At 39.7% G+C, this 14,444-nt stretch overlaps 1 protein-coding gene across 1 annotated transcript in view; it reads left to right on the top strand.

The window, feature by feature from the left end:
- LOC109104574 (NACHT, LRR and PYD domains-containing protein 12-like) overlaps positions 1 to 14,444 on the top strand; it is a 115,020-nt gene that overhangs the window by 65,971 nt on the left and 34,605 nt on the right. Inside the window, exon 8 of the mRNA XM_042736163.1 lies at positions 14,152 to 14,325. Coding sequence (XP_042592097.1) covers positions 14,152 to 14,325 — 174 coding nt within the window. The remainder of the gene's footprint in view (positions 1 to 14,151; positions 14,326 to 14,444) is intronic.

The following is a 14,444-nucleotide window of genomic DNA, read 5'->3' as shown; positions in this document are numbered from 1 at the left end:
TATATAAATGTCAATTACATTAAAATCTGTACCGTTCAGCGAGACCACAGCCTCACTGTGCTGTTATATGTGAATAATGTTTTAGGCCAAAAATGCGAGTGAAGTATTATGTCCATTATGTGGTGGCTCTGGAAACATTTGGATTCATGCTAAATGAGAGAGGGCTTCAGTTTCACTTTCAATTAATTCATTTGGCTTGACATTTATATAGCCTGAATACTGTTAACTTTAGACATTTATCTTTTATCTATCTTTTATCTAACTTTTATCTTTTTTCCCCTCCCAAAATCACAATTTTATAGTAGTTTGCTCTCCTATAAAAGTATGCTCTATTATATAGAATTTATATATATATATATATATATATATATATATATATATATATATATATATATATATATATTAAAATAACATTTTTGTATTTTTATATTTATGTATAAATATTTTGAGAATAAAGTAAAAATTACAAGAATGAATTTGTAGTGATTAGAAATTAAAGTTATAATATTTTGAGAGTATTGTGCATGCAAATGGCCCGGATTGGGAGCACCAGGAGAAATTCCAGTGGCCTGGCAACTGATTTGAATATATGTTTGATTATTAGTAGAAATCATAGCATGTGTCATATTCTTGCAGCAGGGACAGTATGCTTGGAAATTTGAAGTCTTCAATTGCATTTATTATGTAATAAATAATTGCCCCAATAATAGCAATAAAGCTTTGTGCTTTTCACAAACACACACACACATACATAAAAAGTGTAATTTAATGAAACGAATGTCTCATTGTAATCAAAAAGATGACTGATTCACATGCAGCTTTAATTAAGGTAATATAGCGATCTGTCACGCCACATTAAAGAGCGTGAAAAACACCGTATCACCAAATTTCCTAAATTATTTAATCTGTCAGACAACAAATGTAATAATATACATGAAATGTGCTCATTTATTTTAAGTTGATTCTCAAGGCGTTTATAATTAACTTATGTAGAAATAGTTATTTTGTACAAATAAAAGACTGTATACAGCCAGGCAGCTTAAGTAAAACCCAGAAGCGCGTAAACCACTTGCCAGCAACCTGTCAAAAGAAAAGCCTGCTGATTTTAAGGTTGAAAATGATGAAAATTCATATATAAAAAAAAGAAAAAAAGAAGTAGATTTTTTAGTAGATAATTTAGTAGTTTAAGTTTACTATGTTTTATTTTATTTTATTATGTTTACTATAAAATAACTGTATTTGTATTTAATATTACCTTTTATTTTAAAATATAATAGTATTATCACACTTTATTACTGTGTTTATTATTTTATTTAAAAAAAACTATAATTTTGACAGAATTGTTTTTTAATTTTTATCATATGTTAATGTAAATAAATCTTGTTTAATATAACTTGTATTTGTTTGTTTGCTGGTTTTTATTGTATTTGTAATACTTTATATATTACTTTATTTATTTATTTATTTTTATTGTTTTTGCCATGAAAATAGCCTAAGATGCTGACATGGCATAAAATATATTTATACTGGTACTATTAAAAAAATACATAAAAAAATAAACTAAATTAAGTGCAATAATATTAACACTATTTTAATAGTTATATTTAATGGGTCACACTATGTGCGGTGTGAGGACCAAACCAAATCTCCAGGTTCTGAAAAACTTATGTGCACCCCTGACTATAGGCTAACTGTAGCACATATTGTTTGTGCTTCACTACAAAACTGACAGAATTTGAAAGAATTTATATTAAAAGTACAAATTAGTTGCCAGTAGTGCTGTGTTCGATACATTGATATGACAATGTGTCATCACAGAGATTTGACGATATAAGTATCGATACAGCTGGCCCCTTATCGATATCGCAGCACATGTGCAGCAGTGGACCACGCTTAATTTGAATACAAGAACACCATTTAAAATGGAATAGAAAAGTGCGAGGTTTCTAAACAAAATAATGAATAAAGCATAATATATAGGCTACAACAAGGTTTAAACTGGCCGCAGAGGAACACAACCGGGGTTGCCTGAAATAAAGAGACGCAATCACCGAAACACAGCTTCCAACTTGCACAATGTGGAAATATCGGCTAAGTGTTACTTATTTTTGTCAACCTGGCAACCATGTGCACGTTCTCTCTCCACTGTGGATAAATTTATATGAGTGACTAAGCGTGTGTGTGCATTAGATACAGTGAAGACAGTGCATAGTTTACAGCTCTTCTCAATTTTATTTAAACGTTTTTTTTTTAAATGTAGAAAGTGTGTTAATTTGTGCAATGATATATTAAATACAGTATATTAATATGAGTACTTTATGATATAAATTTATTAGGACGAGTACATTATTATTTATGGGCTTAAAAACTAGATTATTGTACCTGGTGGGGAGTGCCCAATGTAAAGATTAAAACATATTCCATTACCTATATTGCATTGTGGAACAGTTATGGAGGCCCTTCATAATGCAGAGGTCAACTGCCTGCTCTGCCAATAGTTAAAAAATTGGCACTATAGTAAGCAGTGTTTAATAAAAAGGTTTTTTACTAAGTTCTGCTGAGGTGAAATTCAGTGCAGTCCCATATTGTGACCTCTGTATCATGATACGTATCATATCGTGACTTTGCTGGTGATACACAGCTCTAGTTTTCAGCAGCTACAAATCCAACTTAACTTAAGTTAGCCTGTATTGTTGTCTTTTCTGAAGTAAATAACGTTATTTGTCTAGTCACAAGCAGTTTTATTCACTGTTTAATACATTATTGAAAATAATGTTTTCAAATCCATATTGTTTGTTAGCTATAAAAGTAACAGAATTTGAAAGATAAAAAAGATTGCAAATAAAAAGCCTTCTTTAATAATAATAAAAAAATAATAATAATTGATTTCAAAACAATGTGCAGTGTGAGGAAATATTTGATTTATTTTTATTTATTTATTTTTAATCTGGATACTTTAGATCAGTTGTTGGCCCTGTGTCTCAACCTCTGTTTGGAGACAGCCTTTCCCTTCTGCAGGCCTCCATAACAGATGAAGAGCTGCTCTGAGGTCCTAAAGCTCTGCGTACAGTCCACATATATGCGTAAAGTGCGAACGGGACAGAGCAAAGCTAGAGCTGGGTCTGCCTCCTCCAAGGGCAGCGCTTGCAGGTTTACCATCTGATCCCTGAAAGGCATAGTGGGAACCTTGGGCACATATCCGGGAGCCAGGGTCTCAGGATAACATGAGAGTTAGCCGGCCCGAATTCCAGAAACGATTCATTTACCGAAAATGCATGCAGGTCCCCTACTCTCTTGATGGAAGCCAGCGCAGTTAAGAGCACTGTCTTTATCGACTGTGTTCTCAGCTCTGCAGACTGCAATGGCTCAAAAGGGACCCTCTGCAATGCCGTAAGCAGTGTTGGGAAGGTTTCTTTGGAAATGTAATAGGTTACAGATTACAAATTACCCTATTTAAAATGTAATAAGTAATTTTTCAGTTACTTCATAAAAGTAAGTAACTGATTGCATTTGATTACTTTTTGATTACTTTGAACTAAACTATTTCCAAACATGTATAACAGACAGGGTTAACCTTGTAGTAGTACTCAACTCTGTTTACTGTTAGAATTTCAAAATCTTTCATCACTTGAATTAAAATTATATTAATTTAATTTTAAAGCACAGCCACCACAAAACCAAAGTTCATTAAAAAAAATGAAAAAAAAATATTAAAACAGTTGATAAAAGAAAAACACTGGTGTCTCATAGCCATCGATGAAATTAGGGAAAGAAATTAATTAAATCTGTGTGTGTGTGTGTGTGCTCTTTTTCCTCCAAAAAACAAACTGGTGATAAAGTGTCCACACCACACATCAGTCATCTTGGGTTAGGTCACTGGGACAGTGCTGTTTCCTGTAACAGAGCAGTAAGACCTGTTCCATGTGGTCATCACTCATTCTGTTTCGAGATCGAGGTCAAAAGATTGCCTCCATGAGTAAAAAGATGCTCCACTGGAGCACTGGAAGGCAATGTGGTGTTGTACTTGATAAAAAGCCTCTTAAATATGGAAAATGCCTTAAGAGACATCAGGTTGTTATCAGAATCTTCTAAGTACTTTCTGACTTCATCATGAGTTGTGCTGTCAGATGATGATTTGGCATTATTAAAGAAAAAAAGTGTTCCTCTGGGAGATGACAACCCTGTGAAATCTGATGAGTCATAGAGTCATAGTCATAGCTGGACTATGCAGTGGTTCCAGAGCAATAGCTTCCTGCACTAAGGTTCTCCTCATGTCATCTCTCTTCTCAGGGCTAAGCCAGCTTAAGCGGAACTTTGGCAGGGTTGTGGTCACCATCTTTGCTTCATGGCTGGCTAACACTGATCCAAAGTGATGTTCTATGGCCTCACTGATAGTGGTGACAATGTGTGCATTATAAAGCAAATGAGGCATCTTTTCAAATAGCTTTGTCTTGAGGCTAAGCAAAGTAGGAATTAAAAATCCTAGGTAACATTTGATTTCACCCTGGAGAATGTCAATGGCAACAGCTAGAGGCTTCAGAACCTCTGCGTACTCTTTAAGGAATGCAGACTCTTGTGGATGCAGCCTTGGCACATCAAGCTTATCTGTAACATTTGAGCCGACGAGACGTGAGATGTGCGGATCTATGTGCAAGCTTTTAATGGTCAGAGACATGGTCATAACAGGCATGGGTCAAACAATGGCAAACAGGTATATAGAGGGCAAGATGCAAGAATAATCCTAGGGCAAGTGTGGGTCTTCGATGAGTGAACAATATCCAGACAGGGTAATCCAAAGGGTAAATACAAAAATACGAAAGCAAGAATCAAAAACAGGTATACAATCCAATAACAAAACACGAAGGCAAGACAAGGCAGGAAACAAGACAACATGGGCTAAACAACACTCAGCCGTGAATGGTGGTGTTAGACTAGAGTTATATACTGACAGGATAATGAGGTAATGAGGTGGGAGGAGCTTATCAATTACTGAATGAAGAACATTTCAAAATAAGTGTCCATAAAACCAAAGACAGGGGAACATAGACTGGGATCCTGACATCCCCCCCCAAAGGGCGGATTCCAGACATCCTTATGCAAATCTAGGAGGGCGGTGGAGCGGAGGCGGAACAGGGGGAGGGACGAAGGGCCAGGTCCATGTGGGAGTGGAGTGGCCGGGGACAGAGGCAGAGATGGCAGAGCAGATGGAACTGGAGTCCGCCAGGGCAGAGTAGGCGGACCTGGAGCCCACCAGGGCAGAGCAGACAGAACTGGAGTCCGCCAGGGCGGAGCAGGCGGAACTGGAGCCTGCCAGGCCAGAGCAGGTGGAACTGGAGCCCACCAGGGCGGAGCAGAGGACCACCACAGCCAAGCAGATGGGACAGAAGACCACCAGGGCTGAGCAGATGAAACTGAAGTCTACCAGGGCGGAGCATAGGACCACCACAGCCGAGCAGATGGGACAGAAGCCCACCAGGGAGGAGCAGATGGGACCGGGACCCATGGCAGAGACCGGGGCCTAGGGAAAGCAGAGACAGACAACACAGGCAGTGCATTCATGGTCTCAGGGACTGAGGCAGAGAACACAGAGAGTTCATAGACGACCTCCATAGCCGTAACAGGACAGAACGAGAGTTCATAGACGGCTTTCATGGCCATGACAGGGCAGGATGAAGTTTTACAGACGGTCTCCATAGCCGTGACAGGACAGGCAGTGAGTTCATGGACGGCCTCCATGACCAGGACAGGACAGCCAGTGAGTTCAAAGACGGCCTCCATAGCCGTGACAGGACAGGATGAGAGTTCAAAGACGGCCTCCATAGCCGTGACAGGACAGAATGAGAGTTCATGGACAGCCTCCATAGCCGTGACAGGACAAAATGAGAGTTCATGGACAGCCTCCATAGCCGTGACAGGACAGAATGAGAGTTCATAGACATCCTCCATAGCTGTGACAGGACATGATGAGAGTTCATAGATGGCCTCCATAGCCGTGACAGGGCAGGACGAAGTTTCACAGGTGGATTTTACTGACACCTCTGGAGGTTCTGCAGTGGATGCCGCCACCTCTGGAGGTTCTACAGCAGTACCCTCAGTGCATAGGGAGAGCTCAGTAATGGTCTCTCTGATCATGACATGACAGACTGAGAGTGTATTGCTGGGTGCCACCACTGCGCAAGGAGCTGAAGTGAGTGCTGCCGCCTCGGGAGGTTCTGCAGCATTGGCCACCACCTCTGGACAGTGACCAGCACAGCGCTGATGCTGTGGAAGAAAAAACTGCTCTCTATCTCCATCTTCCTGAAGAAGACAACCGACATCCAAAAATCTCACTTCATCACTGCAATCATCTGACTCATCTTTTCTTACACCAAACTCACAGAATGCCTTTTCAAAATTACTTCCATTGTCAGTCACAGTGGATTTGACTTTGTTTTAAATCCTGTATTCTGCATGAATTTCATTTAGTTTTGCCACAACTGCATCAAAGGTGTGTTGACCTTTGAGACCTGTACATGCCAATGCTGCAGAATTTCTGTCCAGTATGTCTTTGTCAATCCAATGGCATGTGACTCAGAAGAAACTGCGGTTTTGTGCTGACCAAATGTCTGCTGTAGTGAAGACAGTGTCCACATTATAAGCTTGGAAATGACATATTCCTTCATTACAGCAAACTCTCTGTCAATGTGCTGCATCAGAGTTTTTCGGCACATTACTTTCTTCCCGCCACTGTTTCCCTCAATCAATTTTTTGAAGGATGGCTTCCTTTGAAGGAAAAGCACTGTACATCATCAACTAGAAAGCTGAACACCAGTTGGTTCACACGTTGCTGTGACACGCTAAGCCCTGATTCTATCCTTGCTTGCTTCAAAGGGGGTTGTGTAGCCACAAGGGTAGAGGAGCTTGCTGAAGCATCTTCCATCACATCAGATTGACTTGATGTTATGTCTTGCATCAATAAAGTTCTTGGATGTTTCTTCTAAAAAAACAGAGATGGTTATTTTTAGTTATATTTAGGAGAAAACTAAATTCTAGATCATTATACTGTAGTAAAAAAAAAAAAAAAAATTCTGATATAATAAAAAATAGTAAAAATCTGCACACTATTCTTTTTACCACTATTTGTGAGTGTGAAGTGAAAACATTACACCATATAAGGCCTAATATTTATTTCACATGTAACCCTATTTGTAATCTTTAACATTTTCATAAGTAACTGTAATTTAATCACACATTTTTTCTCAGTAACTGTAACAAATTACTGTTACATTTATTTTGTAATTAAATTATGTAACGCCATTACATGTAACTAGTTACTCCCCAACACTGGCCGTAAGCACCAGAGGGAGATCCCAAGAGGGTATGGGGTTAGGGAGAGGAGGATTTAGTCTCCTCATACCCCTCAGGAACCTGATGATCAGGTTCTGCTTCCCCAAAGACTCACCGTCTATAGGATCGTGATGTGCGGCAATTGTGGCAACATACACTTTTAGGGTGGAGAGAGACAGCCTTCGCTCCAACCCCTCCTGGAGGAAGGACAGCACAGCTCTGCTGTGGGGCATCTCCGGGGGTCTTCCCGTAACGAAGAGCATCATTCAATGAACAGATTCCACTTCAAGGAACAGGCACACCTCATAGAGGTTGCTCATGCCGAAGTGATGGTGTCTTCCACCGCCTGGTGTAGATCACCTAGGACCTCCGCGTCCCATCTAGGGACCACACATGGAGGTTCCACAGATCTGGACGCGGGTGCCAGAGAGTGCCCCGTCTCTGAGGAAGTAGATCTTGACGCGGGTGCTGGTGTGTGAGTTGTATTTTGTCATTACTGAATCCGTGCTCTGCACTTCAACTACTGTCTGGTTCAGCTCAGCTGCCAAAACTGACCTCAGAAGACTACAGAGGATAGTCCAGACTAATGAGCGAATCACTGGTATAACCCTCCCCACTCTTCAAGAACTGTACTCATATCCAGAGTGAGCAAAAGGGCTGGTAAAATCTCTCTGGACCCCTCACATCCAGCACACTCCCTCTTCATACTGTTGTCATCTGGTTGACGCTACAGAGCATTGAGCACCAGAGCGGCCAGGCACAAGAACAGTTTCTTTCCTCAGGCAATCATCTCATGAACACTTGAACACTTGACAATAAACGTGGAACACACAACACTATTATACATTTATTTATTTAACACACATAATTATTTACATTTCAAATTTGCACATAACATATCTGTATATTGTGTTTTTGCTATTTTGTATATTTGTAAAATTATTATTTTTTTATCTTTGTCTTGTCTTCTCACTGTCATTCTGTTGCACTGTGGAAGCTTCTGTCAATAAAACAAATTCCTCGTATGTGTAAACATAACTGGCAATAAAGCTCATTCTGATTCTAAAAATTGGTAATTTTTGGCAATTTAGAAATCCTGGGCAGAATGTGTCCCTGGAAAGTATCTACTGGCACATCTTACTCTGTTTTAGACCCTTTTATAATTCAGTATTTACATATTATCATTTGGTCGGATTGTCATGGATTGAGGGGTATCACTGCTACTCTGGTGATACTCAGATTTACATCAGCACTAATCTGACTAAGCTCATGAATGCTCTGAAGCAGCTCTTTCTGACAATGTGGATGAAAAAACAACATAATTTTTTTGACAACTTAACTTTACTAAGACTAAGGTCTTAATCACTGGTACATCAGCAGCTTCAGTTTCAGCTGATAATAGACAGTTTCAGGGATTGGGGCATGAGGACAGGAATTGGGAACCGCTGCTCTATACTATTTCTTTTCTATCTACTTGTTTTATTTTTATTTTAATATTTTTAATAAACCACTCTAACACTATTGATCTCTTGTATTTTTCTATTCTATCTACTTGTTTTCTTTTTATTTAATAATAATAATAATAATAATAATAATAATAATAATAACTTGACCCTTTAACACTAACTCCCTCTATTCCAGTGGTTTGCAATCCCATGTCTCCCTAATTTATTACAGCTGATTCAGATCATCAGCTCATTAGAAGAGATTGAAGATTGAAAACCACTACTCTATTCTGTTTATATTATTTTTATTTTTCAATGCTTTTTTTATTTCATTCCTATTTTTTCAAAACATTAACATATTGTTGTTCTTTTGTTGGTCTGATCGCTTCTATTGTACTCATTTGTAAATGTCTGGTTTAATGCCATTAAATGCCAAAATGCCAAAACAAAAAATGCCATTTAGTTTTTTTTTGTTTGTTTGTTTGTTTTCTGAATTGTTTTAGTCTTAGCCTAGTTTTAGTTGACTAAATATCATAAGACTTTAGTTGATTAAATCTACTGAAGACTAAAATCTAATGGATTTAGCTACAGTGTAATGCATTTATTATGCATTTCTCTAAAATTTCCAAACTCATTACATATTCCTGAACAAAACATCTATTAACCTTGTAATATGAATGACATTAAGGTTTGAACCTGCAATATACAGTAGACAAAGACATGTTATGTGTCAGCAGTTTAATCTGTATCTCAAAATGAAATAAAACCACTTCTCAAAAAGGAACGAACATGGTATATTATATTATATTATATTATATAACATGGTATATTATTATATAATATTAGGGCTACTAGAGTGATTCAGTCAAGAGCAGTGAGTGATTTTCTCTCTTCCTTTTGTTGATTCATTAACAATAAGGACACAGACAACAGCTAATAAATTAGGCTGCTGTTCTTTTAAAACTGACTGCACGGATTCAATATACTGGTACACACACCCAGTTTCTCCCAACATTTTAGATTCACTTAAGACATAACTGGGTGTGTTTACGTGAATGCTCATAATTTGACATAATTGTATGTGTATATGTTAAATCCAAGATGGCGGCACGGTCGGACGCAGCTGCTCCTCTGAGTCCCTATAACGGTGTTTTTATGTCTGGTAGTATAGTTTAATATTTTTTTAAGGGTTTATGTGCATTTATAGTTTATTTTATTAGTATTCGGAAAAGATTTTGATTTATTGAGGATTTTGGATGTTGGCTGTGTGTACAAACATCAGCTTTCTCTGGTGACCACTGAGAATCTACGAGGCCTCTGTGTGCTGCTGAAGCCAAACCCAGAGACCGCGGCCTCGCCTACTGACGCTACCCGCACAGCTAGGCTAAGGGCTAACCCCCACTAGACCAGCGATTCCATCACTCATGCTCTCAAACGTTCGCTATCTGGAAAATAAACTGGACTTAATTCAACTCAGTCTATCTACACAGCATGAGACAAGGGATTGTTGGGTGTTTGTTTTCACCGAAACATGGCTAAACGACAATATCCTAGACTCCGCTATTCAGCTGCACGGACTTGCCTGCTACCAAGTGGACAGAGATTCATTACTGTCTGGTAAAACTAGCGGGGTGGCTTGTGTGTGTACGTCAACAAAGAGTGGTGTAATAATGCTGTGGTAGTGACAAAACACTGTTTATCACTGGTGGAGTATATGTTTGTGAAGTGTTGACCATTCTATCTGCCGCAGGAGTTCACGGCCATTGTTATTGTCACAGTTTACATTTCCCTGTGTGTTAACGAGAAGGAAGCGCTTCGCGAGCTGTACAGTGCCATCAGCGAACAACAAACAAATAACCCTGACACCTTTTTCATAACAGCCGGTGATTTCAACCACGCAAACTTAAAGACAGTTTTGCCAAAGTTCTGTCAACATGTGAACTTTGCAACAAGGGGAAAAAACACACTGGACTTTGTTTACACAACAGAAAAGAATGTGTACAAGGTTGTAACCCGCCCCCAACTAGAGTACGCTAATCACATATCTGTTATTCTAATTCCAGCATACAGACCACTTCTAAAACTCGTCAAACCGGTTCAAAAACTCATCACAATTTGGCCAGATGATGCTACCTCAACACTACAGGACTGCTTTCAGTGCACAGATTGGAACATGTTTAAAGAGCAGCCACCTAGAACAGCCACACAGACCTGAAGGAGTACACTGAAACTGTGAGTGCTTATATTAAAAAGTGCATTGATGATGTGACAGTCACCAAGACCATCACCACACGTGTAAACCAGAAGCTGTGGATGACAGCAGAGATTTGTGGGCTGCTAAAGACCGGAGATGAAGCATTCAGATCAGGAGATAAAGCAGCCCTCAAAACAGCAAGAGCCAATCTGTCCTGTGGCATCAAAATTGCAAAATGGTCATATGCTCAAAAAAATCAACACACGGAGCCTGTGGCAAGCCATTCAGACCACCACTGGCTACAAGCCCCTGCCACAGGCCTGTGATAATGACACATCCCCCACGCAAGGCTGCGAGTCCTGACAACATACCTGGTCGTGTACTGAAAGACTGTGCTGCACAGCTGACAGATGTCTAAACAGATATCTTCAACACCATGATGAGTCAGGCAGTCGTCCCCACATGTCTCAAATCCACAACAATCATACTGGTACCAAAGAAATCACCTGTGTCCTGTCTAAACGACTACCGTCCAATAACGCTGACTCCAATCATGATGAAGTGCTTTGAGAGGTTAGTCATGCACAACATCAAAACCAGCCTCCCCAACACACTCAATCCACTCCAGTTTAAATACCGTTCAAACCGCTCTACAGATGATGCAATTTCCTTCCTCCACCTGGCTCCTACCCACCTAGAAAATAAAGACTCCTATGTTAGAATGCTTTTCATCGACTTCAGCTCAGCATTCAACGCAATAATCCCACAACAGCTCATTAATAAACTAAACCTGCTGGGCCTTAACAGTTCCCGCTGTAATTGGATCCTTGACTTGACTTTCTAACTGGATCCTTGACTTTCTAACTGGAAGATCTCAGCCCCAACACCTCGAGCACTACCACACTGAGCACAGGTGCCCCACAAGGCTGTGTGCTCAGCCCGCTGCTCTTCACGCTGCTGGCCACGACTGCACTGGCAAGTTCAGCTCCAACCACATCATCAAGTTTGCGGATGACACAATAGTGGTAGGACTCATCAGCAACAGCAATGAAACGCACTACATGGAGGAAGTAGCACAACTGGCTGAATGGTGTGGCACTAAAAACCTGTCCCTCAATGTGGTGAAGACAAAGGAGGTTGTGATAGATTTCAGGAGAAACTCCATTGACCACCCCCCACTGACCATCGACAGCTCGACTGTGGAGAGAGTCAGCAGCACTAAATTCCTGGGGGTGAACATCACAGAGGATCTCACCTGGACCACCAACACTATGACACTCAACAAGAAGGCACAACAGCGCCTACACTTTCTCCACCAGCTGAAAAGAGCAAGTCTCCCCCCACCCATCCTCACCACATTCTAAAAGGGAACCATTGAGAGCGTGCTGACTAGCTGCATCACTGGTTGGTATGGGAACTGTAGTGCAACAGACTGCAAGACCCTCCAGCGGACAGTAAATACAGCTGCAAAGATCATCGGTGCCCCTCTCCCCTCCATCCTGGACATTTTCCTCACACGATGGTCCAGCAAAACCAGCAGTATCGTGAAGGACCCCACCCATCCCTCCCACAGTCTCTTCCAGCTCCTACCATCAGAAAGATGGTTATCAGAGCCCGCTTCGCCAGACTGCTCAACAGCTATTTCCCCCAGGCTATGAGAGACCTGAACTCAAATCAACCCGCCCTCCTCTGAAACCCCCACACAAACCCTCCACCTCCTTACCCATCTCACCTCCTCCACCCCCCAAACACCCCCCAACCTTACCACATCACAGAAAAAAAAACTGTCTCAAACGTTCTCTTTTTTGTGCAATTCGAAGTGTGCTACACACAGGTGAGTGGGCCTATACAAACAACCTGTAGTAGCACACTCTCCTCCATGCGCACTAGACACTTTTCACACACACTGCTGTGTGTACGTAATCCCACAAAAGACTCCGTAATATGTGTGTTTACATGCTCATTCACTACAAATCATCTTGCACTGTTCCCCAACCGGCCGCTTGATTTACGATGTTTCTCTTTGCACATGTATAGTATTATGTGAAGCATTTGTATAGTTTGTATTTTTTTTTAGTTTATCTATAGGTAAACATTTATATGTAGTATATTTATAGTATACTAGATGTTAGTCAGTAGGTTAGTTGTATATAGGTACAGTATTTATGTGAAGCATTCGTATGGCTTGTATTTTTTAGTTTATGTATTGGTAAACTTCTGTATATAGTATATTTATAGTCAAAATCTGTCAGTAGGTTAGTTGTGTATAGATTTATACTGTTTTACTTAATTGTTGTATGTCTGTATTTATGTAGCACCGTGGTCCTGTGATGTACGACATTTCATTCCACTGTATGTCCACACATGTAGCGGTATAACAATAAAGCTCAACTTGAACTTGAACTTGATTTCTGTGTTATGATGCAAAAGAGAACTGAATTCAATAGTCATGCACTGTTTGAGTCACTTTTCTGTGTCCGGTATTTGGCTGTGTGTGCTCAGAAAACCAGACCGAATTAAGTACTCTTTCACGTTGTCATGCTTTCCAAATGTATCCATATGTTTGCTCTTCTTTTATTCCCAGATGCCGAAATGTTTTAATGTTTTGAGATGTGCAGCAAGTTTATGCAAACTTATGACCAGAGCATTACAGTTGAAATGTGTGCATCTACCCTCCCTTCCAAGAAGGAGATTCGTTCTGACTGGATCACTTCCCAGTCGTCCCTCCCTAACATTTTCATCTTGTTTTTATATGTTGACAAAAATGTCAATACAAAATTATTTGTCAACGAAATTAACACTTGCTTAAATGTCTTATTTACTTTTGCATTTAAATACAAGATGTATAATGTCCAGTGAGTTTTTGTAATATCTGTTTCTTCCTGATAATGCTAAATGAGCAAAAAACGATCTTTTATAAAATGACAGTGAGATAAATTTAATATCGCTCTTCAGGTTTCGACCCCTGGTATTTAGTGCCAATGTAGAAATATTTTTTTTCCTTTTCATCCTTACATTTGTACTGACATTTTGATTGGAGTGTACAGTAAATGTATCTGTTGTCTACACTTTTGGTACTTTTATGATTAAACCTATAAATTATATAAAATTTGACCACACAAATGACTGTGTTATTGACATCTGACCGCCAAATGTGATGTGGACTATTCCTGTCTGTGTTTGTAGGTTGTCTGGCTGTATGGTGACAGAGGAAGGCTGTGGTTATGTGTCTTCAGCTCTGAGTTCAAACCCCTCACACCTGAAAGAGCTGGATCTAAGTTACAATCACCCAGGAGATTCAGGAGTCAAGCTGCTGTCTGAAAAACTGGAGGATCCAAACTGCACACTGTGCAAACTCATGTATGTCATGCTTTGGTATACATTGTCTCCCTCTCTGTCTTTCTGTGTGTGTTTGTGTATATATTGTTAGATCAGTGTTTCCCAACCACTGTGCTGCGGTACACTAGTGTGGCAGGTTG

The sequence above is a fragment of the Cyprinus carpio genome, chromosome B13 (assembly GCF_018340385.1).
Source record: "Cyprinus carpio isolate SPL01 chromosome B13, ASM1834038v1, whole genome shotgun sequence".
NCBI classification, from domain to species: domain Eukaryota; kingdom Metazoa; phylum Chordata; class Actinopteri; order Cypriniformes; family Cyprinidae; genus Cyprinus; species Cyprinus carpio.
The sequence above is the reverse complement of the archived record's forward strand: the minus strand, read 5'-3'. Positions and strand labels throughout refer to the sequence as shown.